The sequence below is a fragment of the Echinops telfairi genome, unplaced genomic scaffold (genome assembly GCF_000313985.2).
Source record: "Echinops telfairi isolate 266 unplaced genomic scaffold, ASM31398v2 ScPeMD7_4225;HRSCAF=4972, whole genome shotgun sequence".
Classification (NCBI taxonomy): domain Eukaryota; kingdom Metazoa; phylum Chordata; class Mammalia; order Afrosoricida; family Tenrecidae; genus Echinops; species Echinops telfairi.
Genome location: NW_022108124.1, coordinates 11988649 through 12005459, shown reverse-complemented (window position 1 = coordinate 12005459; position 16811 = coordinate 11988649). Strand labels below are relative to the sequence as shown.

The 16811-nt window shown below is 40.7% G+C and overlaps 1 protein-coding gene across 1 annotated transcript in view; it reads right to left on the bottom strand.

The window, feature by feature from the left end:
• The window catches only part of SPATA16 (spermatogenesis associated 16), a 407618-nt gene that overhangs the window by 142607 nt on the left and 248200 nt on the right, over positions 1–16811 (bottom strand). Inside the window, exon 6 of the mRNA XM_004708583.2 lies at positions 11476–11560. Coding sequence (XP_004708640.1) covers positions 11476–11560 — 85 coding nt within the window. The remainder of the gene's footprint in view (positions 1–11475; positions 11561–16811) is intronic.

Below are 16811 nucleotides of genomic sequence, written 5' to 3'. Positions count from 1 at the left end.
TGCTACCTTAATATTAAACCTATAAATATAGGCACATAGACAAAAACCCTGTCTTTTACCTAAAGAGTGGCTGGTGGTTTCAAACTGTTTACCTTGAGGACTGCAACCCAACACATAACCACTATGCCATCCAGGTTCCTAGTATAAGAAAGCAAGGAGGGCATTACAACAGTAAATGTCTGGTCATCCCGGAGCATGCTCAAAATCAGGGATTCAAATTAAGGTTCAATGACCACCAATTCCATAACCATGGGAAAGCAGTCATCTACTTCTTCTCATAGTCAGGTGTTGCAGCCTTAAGTCCAAAGGAGTCTGTCGCTTCCAAAAAGCATTGGCGGCAGTCTTAGAAGTGGATGGTCCGACCCTGACTTTGTCTTTTATTACTCTGCTGGGTGAGTTTGAACCACCAATCTTTTGGTTTCTGGCCTCAAATAAACCATTTTTTAATGACTCAAGGACTGTATAGATATGTGAGTAGTACTGACATAGGGGTCTAGGGGTATAGTGGGTTAGGCATTAGGTTGCTAAATGCAAGACCAGCAGATCAAACCCACCAGTCACCCTGTAGGAGAAAGATAAGACTATCTGCCCCCTTCATCCCCCACAGGGATTCAGAAAGATTTACATTTTTCAAACCCTAGGGAGCACTTCCACTCTGTCATATAGAATCACAGAAGTAACCCCATGTGAGCAAGTTCGGTTTAGTTTTAGTAATAAAATACACAGATGCATTTATATGTGTGTGATTTAGGGTCTTTTCTACCTCCGTCCACTCCTGCCCTTTTCTTTCCTCTCAAGAGCTGGGACGCTCACAGAACAGCAACCAGCAATAGACCAACTACACAAAACTATAACGTCCTGGTCACTATTGCCTTCACAGGAACACTCCATCTGGGATCAAATACATGCCTCAATTACATCTTTCATCTAACAGTGAACCTCTCTTCCTGGAAGAATACCTCAAATAGCATCAAAGCAAAATGAAACAGGCAACATTTAACAACGCTGGTAACCATGGAAACACACCATTAAAAATTATATAAACAGAAATGAATAATTAGATGGGAAATTCATTCCTACATTTATCTTTTTTAAGACCCAGAAAAGGAAGCTCTCTTTTACCTCTCATCTTAATTTGGACACTTCCTCTTTAGCCTGTCTTCTAGTGGAAAAATATGGAAATTCATTGCATGGAAATTTCAATAAATGCCTAGCTTAAAGGACAAATCTCTTTGTAGGCAAGCGACTAAAACATACTGTCGAGTTTGCTAGATACAATAACACTGAAAGGGTCTTGAAGCACACTCGGAATTTGCTTTGACCTGTATCACGGTGAGAAGAGGACCGAAGCTGGTAGCCTTTGACCCTAGGAAGCAGAGGTCATGTCATTTACTGGGGGCGGGGTGGTGGTGGCTGAGGGCCTTCCGAGTTCTATTAGCTGTACTCTCAGGTAAGCAGCCTCTTCTGTGCTGCTAGCCACTGCTCTATCTTGTCCAAAAGACAAGTCCAGCAAAACAATAGGATAGGCTAAGTTGCTCATGAAGATAACAGACATTGGACATGGCCTTAGAGACTATCTTGCTCAGGGGCTGGGTGTCAGATTCACATGGAAAGCAGTAGAAAAATACAGTTTTCAAGACCTTACTTAAGTCTTGGAAGCACATGTTTCCCCAAGTGACTGCTGCAGTCTGTCCTTAGGCCAATGTTTGAGAACCGGTGGTTCAGGCCCGATTCCCCCTCATATGGAAGTAGGAGCCTAAAGCAGTCTCAGCTTTCTACCCCCTGGAGCAACCAGGGAGCCCTCCTAGCACCGTGGTTCCACGTTAGGCTGTGATCGGCAAGGTTAGCAGTTTGAAACCGGCAGCTTCTCCTCAAACTCCTGTAAACAGTCACTGTCTCAGAAACTCACAGGGGAGCAGTCTGACCTGCCCTCTGAGGGTGGCCATGAGTCAGCTCGACTCTACGGCAGTGAGGTGGTTTGTTTTGGTTTTTTTTTTTTTAAAAAAACAACAATGTCACACGTACTGTGGCCATGGCATAGTAGTGGGCAGAATGTAGTGCGCTGTACTTGATCTTGGACGTGACCAGGAAGTGCACTTTGGCTATAGGACATTAGCAAACTTCATGTGAGCAGAAGCATGAAATCTGCTTAGCATGTTTGATGGTCATTCTGAGAATTCTGCCTTTTGTCATCAGAAGAGCCACTGGTCAGAGAAGGATGAACGGTACAGAGGACACACCTGAACATCTCGTTGTCTTGGCAAAATCCAGTCAAACCCAACGGACATCAGTCAAACCCAAGCTTTGTTGTAAGATACTGAAATTTAAAGTGGTTTCCTATACAACATTTTTTGGTGGCAGTTGCTGGCCAATACAGAAATAAAATGACTTATCAAAAATGAGTTCTCACATTGGGTCCAGAATACAAACTCTTGAATATAAGACCAGACTTCTTTCTCTGATCCATATTGGTCTACTTTATTTTGCTTCCTTTCCTTTCTGGAATGAAACACAGCTACCGATTGCTTTTACAAGGCCTTTTTGTTTGTACTTACAATTTTCTAGAACAATCTTTTCTCCTTAGAGACAAGCTCTCATCAGAACTTATCTCCCTCTTCATCTTTGCCCTTCAGAGTCTACTTCGACCTTTCCAAAGGGATTAACAAAATCTTAATTCCTATAACTTGTGCTCCCATCATTGTGTCCATACAGCTCCCATTAATGAGTGGATAGCTTTCTTTCTGCATACGATATGCGGTTAACTGGAGACTCAATGCCAAATGTTGGGAATTTAAGCATGATACATGACAAGTTGAAGGAGAAATATTTTTGGGCGAGTGGCTTGAGTGGTTCTCAAATGATTTCTAATCTAAATATTTATGGGGCCTGAGCTGCTTTTCAGATACTCCCTTCCCAGGTTTTTAAAAATAAACTCTCTGTCTGACAGGGACAAATAAATAAATAGGTGACAAATATAGAACATTAAGAGAAATGATCATATGGTATTCCTATTTTATTCTTCTCTGTGGAAAAAAACAATCCACATCGAAGCAAATCTTTACCGCAAACACATTGTTCTTCTCCAGAAAAATGTTAAGTATTTTGTTAAAGGTAATTAAAAATGTGTATTTCTTGTTCCTTGCCTTTAGATTGCCTGTAATCTCATGTTGAAAATTTTGCTTTTATTCTGAGGTTGAGATAGCTTTTGACTATATCAATGACAAATATTGAGATGGTTTTGGAATATCAAGGAATAAAACAGGAAGGAGAGAAAATGTTAATTTGCGTGCCGTGACAAATGATCCGTTTTCACTCCCTGGTCAGTGAAGAAACATCTTTAAGCTTACTGCTGTCTTGCTTTCTATGTCTGAAAGAAAAAGCCAAGAGCCAAGACCTTGACACGTGTACAGAGACTTCAGTGAGCAGACACTAGTGAGCCAAAAAGACTCTCCTGGAAATCTGAAATCTTCTCCAAATATTTTAATGACGTCAATTCCCCCCCCCCCCCTTATAATTGTGAATTTAAAACACACACACACACACACACACACACGCAGAAAAATGCTTGTTGAAATTTAAATGGGTACTTATTAAGTTGGACCCTGAATAAGGAAGACTAGAGAAAAATTGATGCATTTGACTTGTGATGCTGGAGAAGAACATTGAAAGCAGCAATACTGAAAGCTACAAGGACCAACTGGTCTCTCCTGGGAGGACACGCAGCACTCTAAGTAAGAGTGCTCCCGAGAGGCAAGGATGGTGAGTTTGTCTTACATACTTTAGATACGTTGTCAGGAGAGACCAGTCCCTGGAGAAGGACATCATGTTTGCTAAAGTAGAGTGGAGGCAAAACAAGAGGAAGGGCTTCCACAAGCGAGATGGACACCGTGGATCAGAACCGACGCTTTGGCCCCTGAAAACAACCACAAAATTTATATTTGCAAACAGAACGGCTGCACCACAATCGCCTCGTGTCGGCCATGGCGAATCTATGGTTATATCAAACTCATATTGAATTGGGTCAGTTTATTGACGTAAATATTTATTGAGCTGTTTTCTACAATGCACTTTGATGGTATTTGGAAGAAAAATAGGTTAACAAGGAATGGTGTCTAACTTAAGTGCCCACGATCTAGGAAATTTGTGTTTGTTGTCTTTGCTTTTTTACCGAAGAGATGTGTGTGTGTGTGTGTGTGTGTGTGTGTGTTACAATATGTGCACTTTGAAGAGAGGCTGATGGCTATTTGCTCACTGCTGGATGCTAAATACGTAGCCACTAGTAAGTGCTAGTCTTCGTTATCTGGTGCTACTATAACCGAAACACCACAAGGGGAGGGCTTAAACACACAGAAATTCATTCTTTCCGATTGTAGGAAGCTTGAAGTCCAAACCTGGGTTGCTAGTTCCAGGAAAGGCTTTTTGTCTGTATGTCAGCTCATGGGGAAATCCTTGTCCTCAATTTTCACTTGGGTTTAGTTAGGCGTTTCCTAGCACGGGAATCCAGAGTCCAAAGGACATGCTCTGCCTCCAGCGTGCCCCTCTGGGTAGCAGTCAGGTTCCCCTTTCTCTGCCCAGGTGTTTCTCCTTTTCTCTCAGGAGAGGATAACGGAAGCAGAACCCACCCCAGGGAAATGAGTCCCAGGTTGTGACCTCCATTAGGGTACTACATCTGAACCCAATCTGTTTGCATGAGGTCAGGGTCTATCACCTGAGGGAGGAGGTCATCAGTAAATGTGACATATTACATTATTCCAAACTGATAAGTCACAGCCCTTATAAATTGACACTTTTTTGGGGGGAGGGCACCTTCAATCCACCATAGTGCTCAAAAGTATTATTGAATGAATATGAATGATACGTAACAACTTCCGAAGCAAAGGAAAAATGTCCGCTGATTTAGAAAGAGTTTGTACATCCTGAATTGAAAGGTTTTATGCTTGGATCATCATCATACAGTTTATGGAAGCAGTGTGACTGACAAGATCCTTCTGAGTGCTTTATTTAGCTTTGAGGTTGGAAGGCAGTCAATGTTTCCTGCTAGGCCCACCATTACAAGGGAAAGGGGGTTGTTGCAACCGTGAGCATCAAGCAAAGTTAGGGAGTACTGCAGATATCTTAGCCTGTGGTCCACGAATTTCTACAGTCCCTGGCAAGGGTGTAGGAGCCCACAACCGGTGTGCTATTTTCCTTACACAACATGCGGTTGGAGGGAAAATCTCCTTTTTGTCTCTCAGTGCAGCTAGCTCCTGGTTTTTCCCTTTTACCAGTATACTATTTATACCAAAGACACGTGGTTGTGTGTGCGAGTGTATGTGTGTGGGGGTGGGGGCTCCTTTTGGAAACTAACTAAGCCATTGATATCTTTGAGATGGTGAACATTTCACTGCCAAGTACAATTTGAATTGGATGGGGAGCCTTGGTGTTCTCTGTACAGATGGAGGACCCAGGAAGTTGGCACTGCTAAGTCCTTGCTGTCTCACTGCAGAGAGATGCTCCACGTGTTCGATTTTCTCCATAGGCCTGTGTTGGTGTCAGCAGCCCTTCCAACAGTCCCTATGGAGGTCTTTCTGCTGCTGTGAAAATGTCAACTTTTCCCAGCCAAGGGCTTGAATCGATGCCTTTTCAGGAGATCACTGTCAGGATTCAGGAACACATCATGTTGCTCTGTGTACTGGAGAAATGCGTTGGCAATGCAGAGAAAAGACTGAATATGCTTTCGTTTGGTTCATGCTTTACTTTTTTTATTTTACAAAAAAAGTAAAATTCTTCAGAGGACAATTTGATCATGAGGAGTTTATTCTAGGACAGATTTTATACCAAGCTGATGACTTAGTCACAGGAACTATTGTACTTGAAAATGCCGAAACCGGTGATAGAGGTGATGCTACCAAAGCTGTGATAATGTGTGAGGAAGCGGCTAATCTACGAGAGGCATCTGGAGTCAAATAACTACAGTATATGGCGGTGCCAACACTGGAGGTGAAAAGAATCAACCGAGACTTAGCACATTGGCTTAATTCTTACTTTGTTTGTCCAGACAATCTTCAAATGGAAATAAATTGCTGAGACCAACCTAACAAAGCCGACATCATTGACCTGAGGACAAAGAACACGATATACTATTCATTCAAGTCAAAATTGTGGTCTTTCTTGACACAGGACTGCCCTCATCAGATACCGTGAATACTCGGAGTTTGAAGTCCACTGTCTGTAAGAGACTTCGTGAATCCACGTGTTAGCTCTGTGGCCTTCAAAATGAAACAATGAAAACCTGATGGAATGTCCAACATGATACCTTAACTTCTTATTTCATAAAAATCAGAGCCTGCACGTGAGACTAAGAAAGCCATACTTCTCGGTACATGTTGACCATTTCCCAATGTTGTGAGATTAAATAAGTCCAGTTCCACAGATCTACATTTAGAAAGTAGAACTACACTTCTAGACCCACACTCATACATTGCACCACATTCTCAGAGACATCTGTGACTCCAACTAAAGAAATAAATAAAAGGACAGGAAAAAGACAGCGAGAACGAGAACAAGGAAAGGACGGAGCTGGAAGAGGAGCTGAGCAGGCACTCTGCTCCGTTTCATGGGTTTCATCTGCATTCATTTCATGGAAGAGCTCCCACAAGATGAGTTGTTACCACCTTTCTCACTTCGGCTTTCTGAGTCGTGCAGATGGGGCGGGGGGCGGCTTTGTTTCACTGCAAGAGAGAAAGCCATGCATATGACAACGCATGTCTGGGAACGCACCCAGAAACGAGGCCAGGGGAACAAGAAAGGAGGATGGGAGAAGAGAGAAAGGTACCTCCCCCCGCCCCCGTATTTTAAATATTAGCCCTGGATCAAAGAGGCAAGGGGTTTGGGAGCAGGAATAGAGTTTATTTTGAAGTTCTTCTCAGAATCATGTTATTACTTTAGGGACACTGTATAAATACCTTTGCCTAGCTGCTTCACAGTGGCTCATGTCGGCTTGACTAGGTCTTTCCATTTACTAATTAGCCCAGAAGAGTGAGGAGGTCCTGAGGTGTTTTTGAGGAGGAGGAGGGCTGATAGCAGGAGACGGTGTATCAGGTTATAGAGACATGCACGCAAGCACCGTCATGACAAGTTATTTTCAAATCTCACTCCCTCTGAAGAGGTGATGCTATTATAAAATAACACGTGCAAACACTTTTATTCAGAGTGAGATAGCCAAGTGTGATATGTCATATCATGTAGAACTTTATGCTTTTTTTTCCTTTCTCTTCCGGCGGAGTTGATGATATGAAAAATAGTCCGATGTAATTGGAAGGCTTTCTTGAGCTCATCAAAGCAAAAGCCTGTTCTTTGCTTAAGTCAACACTGTCAAGTTCAAACAATTGCCACAGTGGATAGGATCGTGGGCCATCGCTGTATCTAAAGATGCCACGGAGATCACACCCTTCAACAATATTCAAACCCCCCCTTCTGATTCAGGAGAGAACAAGGATGGGGGCATCCAAGTTGTCCAGGATTGCTGCAGCACACATTCCCTAAGTGGGTAGCTTGAAATCACAGAAATCTACTTTCTCACAGTTTAGGAGGCTAGAAGTCTCAGTTCAGGTGTTAGCGAGATGTCCTCCCTTGACTATTTTAACCTCTATAGCTGCTAGTAACCCTTGTTGTTCCTGGGCTTGTAGGTCCATCTGTCTCTGTGGTCCATCTTCCTTCTCCCTCTGTGTATAGTCTCAGTGTCTACTCCCCATGTAATTCAGAAGTGATTAGATTTAGGGCCCAACCTCTCTGGTATGACCTCATTAATGTCACAGAATCCCAAACCCAACCCACTGCTTTCAAGTCCTTTCTGACTCGTAGCAATCCTACGTAGGATTTATAGGGCTGTAAATCTACATGGTTAGCAGAGAGTCTCATCTTTTTTCTGTGGAGCAGTTGGTGGTTTTGAACCTCCAACTTTGCAGTTAGCAGTCCAGGCTTATATAACACCACCAGGGCTCATTAATAAAACATAAACCAATAAACAACCCCCCCCAATTCAGTCCTATCCTATTGATTCTGATTCATAGGTTGCTATGAGTTGAAGTGGAACAAAAGGGCATCATATTTTGGTGCTCTATAGATGGATTTGAATTACGATGCATATTTTTGGGGAATACAAATCAAATCAATATATAGCAGGAGGAAGTGGCATACAATTGGATCAAAGTTAGAGAGTCTGGTTAGTAAAAGGAAGTACATAACTAGCGTAAGAAAATAGCGTAGTGTGCTAATGTAGAATTACACAAGAGGGATTTCATTTGTGGAATTTATATTCATGATGCAATTTTAAGATTTTTTTTCTGAAAATTTATAACATCACTTTTGGATGCACCTACAACAATGGGGTCACTTCTAAAATGAATCAGTATTCTCAAATGTTCCATTCCAATCACCTCTTACTTTCAGTTGTAATTCTAAATTAGATGACTAGTAGGTATTTTAACATGGCCTGACTCCCAAAGGTCCTTATGTTAGTCTGGGTACTTTAGAGAAACAAATTCACAGAAACTCAGGTATAAGAGAGAGTTTTATATAAAGGCTAAGTGCACATCAAGAAAACATCCTAACCCAGTGCTACCCAAGCCCACAAGTCCAACATTAACCCATTAACCTATATGTCTGACACCAATTCACGAAGTCCTCTTCCATTTCACAAAACATACACTATGATGCCAACTGCAGGAGGAAAGCTGAATCAGTGAGCGTGTAAGTATCTCCGCACTGGCAGGGGTCTCCACACAGCTGCTCCAGCACCCAGGGATGCACCGGGGCAGGTCCATGTGGCTTCTCCTTGGGGGTGTCTCACAGGAAGTGAGCCTTGCCAGCTGGAGCAGGGAACTGGCTAAGGCAGCTGCACCCTGGTCCGACCATCACAAAGCAAGAGACCTGAGAACTCGAAAGGCGAGGCTCACTGGGCCATTTATCCCTCTGTCCTTCGATTAACCCTACATGTGTTTATCGGTCAATAAACTAATTACCTCAGTCCTCTTCCCCTACACTAAAGTATGTAAAAATGAAGGAGACAAAAAGAATACCAAGAAAAAGATGCTTGTTTTAAAGTCTTCCCATATAGCAACTATGCATGGAGATGTTTTCTTAGTTTGAGATGAAAAATATAGTATTATCAATGTTGGAAAATGAAAGAAACATAAATTTTCATTTACAAAAAAATATTCAGCTCTTAACTTGGCTTAGGTTACATTAAAATGGAATCTACCTTTTTCTAGTTCAACGTAGAAAACACAATATATTCAACATATGCTTACTTAATGGGTAAATGAATCAATTTAAACAATCATTGGGGGTCTGGCTATGGCGCGCTTCTAAACGTGACTCATTCTGAGACTCAGCTCTTTCTTCACCTCTCTCAAGAAGTTTCTCGAACCTGAAAGTCCTCTCCCTTGTGTACGTTCATAGCTCATAGTATTCGCTTATTTTTCACATGCTGTGCTTCTTTTCAAACATTTTGTTAGATGCCCACAGCAAGTGTTACTATTAACAGGCTCTAGATTCTTGTAGGAAAGCCTTAAACTTCTCATAAAATTAGGACAATAAAAGTGCATTTTTATCCTCTAGCGATAAGAGGTCTCAAATACAGTAGGATTAATCCATAGGTTTCATTACAACAGTTTTATTGCATAAATTCATATACCATGAAATTATATAGTTCAATAACAACAAGAAGACTTGTGCAATCATCACCACACTCAGTTTTAGAACATACTCTTCATTCTTGTACTAATGGTTACTAGCTCCCCATTTCTCTCCAGCCTCCCCGCCATATCCCCAAGGAACCATTAATCCAGTTACTGGCTCTATTTATTTAGCTATTCTGGATCATATCCAGAAAAACACTAAAAACTGCAAACAACAATAACAAAGTAAAACAGAGAAAAATATCAATGGAAAAGAAAGTAGAAAGTTTTAACAACTAGAACAAATTTAAATGGTTCATAAGGGAGGATCAACTGATAGGGTGCTAAACTTTAACCTAACCGCATCTGCAACAATCCACTTTCCAATGCGTTCTGCATGATAGCAAGAATATGAGCTCCAAAAATGTATATTAAATACTGCCTGCAATTTTATGTGGTAACCTTTTACTTTATTATGTATTTTTATAAGGCCTTCAGCGTTCAAGTGTCTTTTGATTCAGAAGGCACAATGTTTTAGTGAACATTTTATGTTGGTCATGAAAAGTATTTTGCTGAATTTGTACTGGTTTACAAGTTCTCAGTGGAAGGCCACATAGCTATGTGGGTTGGTAGAATGCCCATTTTAGCCAGGTTATCTGCTATGACCCTGGATTGAGCTGGGAGGTGGTATCTATGTAGGGGTGAACTGGAGTAAACCTTGAGACAATGAAGATTTCACATGAGGTAAAGAGAGAAAACTAGGGATGAAGAGGGGATAGTGAAAAGGTGGGGAAATTAAGGAGAAATAGGGGGCACTGATGATTACTTTTTACTTTCCTGCTATTAGTACGTTTTTATCATCATTTATCCAAACGTTCAAATTCAATGAAGTCAAAGCCATCTTTGAGTGCCAGAGAACAGCACGCCCCTCCCTCCCCTCAGACTGGAGAAGATCGGATGGGGCCATGTGGCGAACATACGCAATTTTCAAAGATTTGAAAGATTTCCATTTGGAAACACGTTTCTATCTGGTCTATGTGGCCACAATGGGAGCCACTTCTATTCACAATGGAATAGATGTTTTAAGGAAGGATACAGTCATTTTAAATGACAAACACTTTAATCAGAAAATTGGATGTCATTTGCTGGGAGTGTTTTGATTTGGATCTATTGCAGCAGAAACTTACTGATGACTTGGGAAAGCTTGCTTGTTGAGTTAGATAGAGGAGTAGATTTGTTGAGAAGGAGATTTAACTCATAGATTCGAAGTTCTTTTTAAAACTCTCATAAAATGTGATTCTCTTACTGGAATCTGATTGATTGGCTCTTGGGATGACTTCTAATTCTGCCGGGGTTTTTTTTTTTGTTGTTGTTGTTCTTCAAGTGTTCTAAATAGTAAGTTACACCCAACCAAAAAATCCTGCTCTCTGTATTTTTCTTTATAATATAATCAACACTACTTCTAGAATCTGCTTTCACTGGCTATAGATAAACAAGAATCTATGAAAATACAATGTTCAGAGTTTAAAGAATCATGTTATTAGAGAAGCATGCCTGGAAAAATAATCCTTGGGATGTCTAAAATTTATATTGGGCTGTAAAACTGAAGTATGGGCCAAGGGTTAACAACTTGAGTTTTGCCTTTAAAATTAGTCTCAGAAAAGTGCTTCATTAGAAATACATTACCACTGGGTAGTGTCCTTGTGATTGATATGCCCAGAGCTACCTTTTCCAGCAGTCTTTTAAGTACCAATCCTTCATTTTGGTTCTAAAAATGAGATGAAACCTCCTTCCTAGTTGGGACATCAATTTTTACCTGCCAATACAGTTTGATGAGCTTGCTTATACACTGCTCACTTCCTCCACAGAGCCAGAACATGTAGTCAGCGATCATGGCACTCCTAAGGACAAGGACAGAGGTTTATAAAAATAAATTTATAGGTCTGAGGGAACACAGCAACAGGAAGTATATGCAAATACCAAGTAGGAAGCTTTTGTAATGTATAATTTTGACACGACTGATCATAAGCACAGCACAGAGAACCTGTTAGGAGGTAAAAGTTGTTTTGTTTTCTTTTGTTTGTAGCTAAACAAAAAACAGAGGAGAGAAGCAACAGGTCATTCTTCCTGATGGCTTCCTTTTTGTACAGGACATGAATATTTAAAGACCTTAAGAGAATGCTTTAGTTTGGATGCCTCTTGTTGAGTTTCAGAGAACTTATAGACTAATGTACATTTTATGAACTCTGAACGGCCTTCAAACCTAACAGAGCACCTGTTATTGTTGTTAGTTACTGTCTGACTCGGGTGACCCTATGTCCAAGATAAGGAAGCATTGGCCCTGTCCTGGGCCATTTTCATGATTGTGACTGTTGTCCATTGTTGTGGCTACTATGTATTTTGAGTGCCTTCCAGCCTAGAGTTTATCTCAGTTCACTATCAGAAAATATTCCCCAAGAGGCTTTTCTACTTCTGGGAAGATTAACCGGTTTGGCGCAGTTCTACCCTGCCCTATGAGGTCACTATGGGGCAGCACTGACTTGAGGGCAGTGGAAGTGATGCCCTAGAGATATAATTGATAATGTTCTCTAACATACAATGACAATGATATTTCAACGGTGAGCCAGAGAGCTGTATCAATCATAGATGGATGAATGGATTGGGGCTTGCATTTAACTCTAGCCCCAATCTAAGAACCATTAGTTTTTAGGATATGGTCTCATTTGATGTTTGCTTTCGTGAAGAGGTCACCAAATATATGGGCATTATAGAAAAGTGTGATGAAGAAACTAGATGGTGCCCAGCTATCAGAAAGAATTGCATCTGGGATCTTAGAAGCTTGTTTTCAAATCAGCACTAAGTGAGGTGTCAACTAAGTCCACACAGAAGAAGCACACCAGCCTGTGTGATCCAAGGATTGTAAATAATATAATCCAAATATGAAGGAGGGAATGGTATCAGAGCTTACATTGGGAATGCCTGGTTTGCAGGAGGCTAAAAATGACAGTGGAAGCCCAGGTCTATATTCAGGGTCCACACATGGATTAAGTCTCCCATGAATCCCCTCTGATTATAGTTGAAAGATGTGAATCGTCCTGTTACCTGATAGAGGGCATTGTAAAAGTTGATTATAGCAGATGTAGTTAGGTTCAAATGTAACATCTTGTCATTTGATTTCCCTTTTGACTCATTTTAAAGCCATTTTTAGGTTTTGTTTTTGTTTTAAGTGAAGGGGAAATACATGGACATTAAACCCCTGGTGAAGCCCCTCTGCGCATGGCTCAGGGATGTGAATGGCCTTGCTATCTTGAAGAATGCATTGGAAAGTAGACTGTTGCAGATGCAGTTAAGATAAGATTTAACACATCATTCGATCTCCCCTATGAGCTACTTAAATTTGTTCTATTTTTAATACTATCTGCTTTCTTTTCAATTAGTGTGTTTATCTGGTTTACTTTGTTATTGTTAGTTTAAAAAAATGTTTTTCTGTACATGAAACCCAGGTTAGGTAATCTATAGAGCCCGAAACCAGATTAATGGTTCCTTGAGGGTATGGCTGAGGAGGTTGTGAGGGAAAGGGGGAGCTAATAATGATCAGAGTAAGAATGAAGAAAATGTTCTAAAACTAATGTGGTGGATTACTAGAAAATGTTCTAAAACATGTACAAGTCTTATAGATGTGATTGGACTATTGAATTGTATGATATGTGAATTATATGCCAATAAAATTTTTGGGGGTGGGGAAGGGAAAATATTTTCACATGAATTTCATAGGCTAATTTTTTGAAAGTAGATCACCAGACCTTTCTTCCTTGTTTTATTAGATCCGGAAGCTCCACTGAAACCATGATGACTCTACTGGTATTTGCGTGGCTGGTGGCAGGACTTCCAAAGGTTGATGTGTAGCACATCTTTTTGTACTGGCATTTAAGCTCATCTTCTGTTTTACCTGAATTAAAGATTACTCATCTTTGATTAAATTAGCCTCCTTTAAATTGAAAAAAAAAATCTTCAATTCAACAAACATTCCCACTCTCCCAATCTCTGTGTCTAATTGAATTGGTTTTAGTATCTAGACTGTATAACCACCGAAATTAGCCTTATTAAGCTGAGGGATATTAAAAACTATTGTGCAATGGATATTAATTCATTGCTTAGCACCCTTTGGAAAAACAGTTTACTTTTATGACTGTTTCTCTGCTAGGCCTCTGCATTTCTTCTCTCTAGAGATTCCAAATCCAATTAAATGTGACTAGAAGTAATTCCAAATTGTCACGTTAGCCAATTAAACATATAATAATCCTGTGTACCTAATCACTAGTACCAAATTTTTATTTATTGAAGTGGAGCTATCACTGTGTACCCCTGAATGTTTTCTTATCTTTGCCTGCAGATACGTGTTGTTTCTTGACATCCTTGTAAATTGAATTAGAAAATTTCCTTCCCTAAATCTGGGTTGTCTAAGGCACAGCAGCTATAAGTTTACTATAGCACCCTGTTGAAAGAATTAACATGTTTAGATTCTTGCTGAGGGCAGACAAAAATAAAGACTTAAAAATTTAAGAATGGAAACAAATACCACTGCTAGGAAGATTATTCAGCTCAATGTCAATATTACATATGTATGTACATATCATGTGGTGCCGAAAAGAAGATCTGCATTGATATTTTAAAACAAATGATAATAAATATATAATATTAAATAATATTCCAGGAATTCTTTCTATTTTTCAGAGCTCTAATTTGATAAGATAATTTGGGGGGTGGGGGTGGAAATTGGGGGTGGTGTGGTGGTGGTATGTGAATATATATGGGGTATAAAACAAGTTATAAAAATCATATAGTCTAGAGAGCAATGAAAATACATTTCAAATGCTTATGTTTTGGTAGAAACAGTTGGAAAGGCTTTCCTTCCATGAAACCTAAGAAGGAAGTCTATTAGACATGTGGATGTTTGTTACCTCATATCAATTCATTTAAACAAATTCTGAATTTAAGAAGTTCTGGAGAAGTGTAAAAACTTCACTCTGAAGCACAGCTCCCCCAAATCTACAGCTATTGTGGACTGAGTGACAACATGCTTCCATTCTCTGGTTTCTCCTACCATGCATGTGGCTCACCAAACTGCTTAACAATCAGCCATTAGTCAACCAAGGGATTGGAGGATTTTTCATATAAAGACTCAGGTAGTAAATATTTTAGACCTTGTGGGCTATGCTATCTCAGTTGCGGGTACTCAATTCTGCCTGGTGAAAGCAGTTATAGATGATATACAACCAGCAAGTATGTCTAGGAGTCCCCAGGGCTAGGCATTGTGATGCTAACCGCACAGCATCACAGTGCCCAACACAGGTCAGAGCTTCACGCCGCCACTCTACTGCTCTACTGGGAAACAAGATGAGGCGGTCTGCTCCTACAAGCACTTAGTCTCGGAAACCCTACACAGGGTAGCTGTGAGTTGGAATTGACTGAACAGCAATGGGGTTGGTTTGGGGGTGTCCTGATTGGACTTTATTTAAACGGCAACATCATTAACACAAACATACATTGTGGGCTAGATTTGGAAGAGTTTGAATGCTAAATTCAAGAAATCACCAGATTGAGTGTCCGGTGGTGAGCCCTGGTATGTTTCGCAGCCCCTAGTCAGCTGCCAGCTTCCATACATTTCAACCTTAGGTCCTCTTCAATAATTTAGTCCGTGGTGCTCTCTTCAGGGACAATGTGATATACTACGCTAAATTAGGGTTCTGGAAAGATACTGGAGATTTTTAAAACATGCCAAACCTGGGAAAGAATGATCCTGGATTAAAGACACGGTGGCTTGAGTGCAGTAAACGAGATTTATAGAGTTGGCATAATGTTGGGGATTGTCATCCTTGCAATGGACTAATTCTGAAAGAATAGGAGATAAGTTATCAAAGTTGGCCTCTATTTGCACTTTTGCTGGTGGTGATTTGGTTCTGAGCCCATTGTGAAGCTAGCATTTTCAAAAGTTGCTTTCTCTGTGAGGATATGGTGTCACCATGGGTTGATGCACCCTTAACATCCTAAAGTGTGTTTTTATTACCCCGGGGGGCTGAAGCCATTTGACCAAGAACACATTTCCAAATTGATATTGAACCAAGTAAAGAATTGGGATTCATTGGACTTTATAGCATGCTGAAGCTCATGATTATAAAAACAAAAGGAAAGTATTATTCAATAACAAAATATGGCATCATAAGCTGACCAGTTTGAGGTATCTTTTCTGGGTCTGAGTCATCCTCTTCAATGCTGGGCATGCAGGTGTGTTCATGGGAGACACAATCACTCGATCGCAGCACTTCAACTCCATGTTCTTCCCAGTGGAAATGGTACCGAGGCTTCTGCCATCTCAGTCACTTTCTCCAGTTCACTTTCTAGGTCCCCATTACAGCTCTGCCCTGCAGCTCAGCCCTTACAAACCAGTCAAAACTAGTGGAAGAACGTGAGCCGAACATGGAAATCGCATTATGCCAGAAAGTTTTGAGGCAAGGGATCACACTGAATTGAAAAACAACAAAATTAATTAACTAACCTGTTGAACATCTACAATGAATTAAGTACCATGTTGTTACTGAACCTGACAGACTTACTCATGAATCAACTGTACCGGGTAGCCCATCATTCTTCCTACCCTACTTCAGATACCTCTATTTAGCTGTAGACGCAATATTCGACATGTCAACAAGCCTCATGTTGCTTCTGCCTACAGCTCATCATCAATATTAAATCGACTTAGTTTTAATTACTGAATGCTGGAGCTACACAAGGACTGCAACATTTCCTTAACTTGCTGTTGTGACTTGCCATCAAGTCGCTTCTAACTCAAGGTGCCCGCGTGTGTACAGTAGAACCTCTCTATACAGTGGTCAAGGCTGAGTCCTTTCAGAGCAGATTGCTAGGCCTGCCTTCTAAGGTGGCCTTGGGTGAGTTTGAACCATCAACCTTTTGGTAGTAGGCAAGTGGGTTCTTAACCATTTGTGCCACTCAGGGATTCTTAGTGGACAGTTAGAGGCTGAATGCCTGTTCGCTTTGGGTCTTTAAGCATCATGTTTAGCACTATACATGCTCGAATGTAAGTCGGACCAGCCCATTTCTGTACCAGATGCGTTGTCACACCTGTTCACAGAC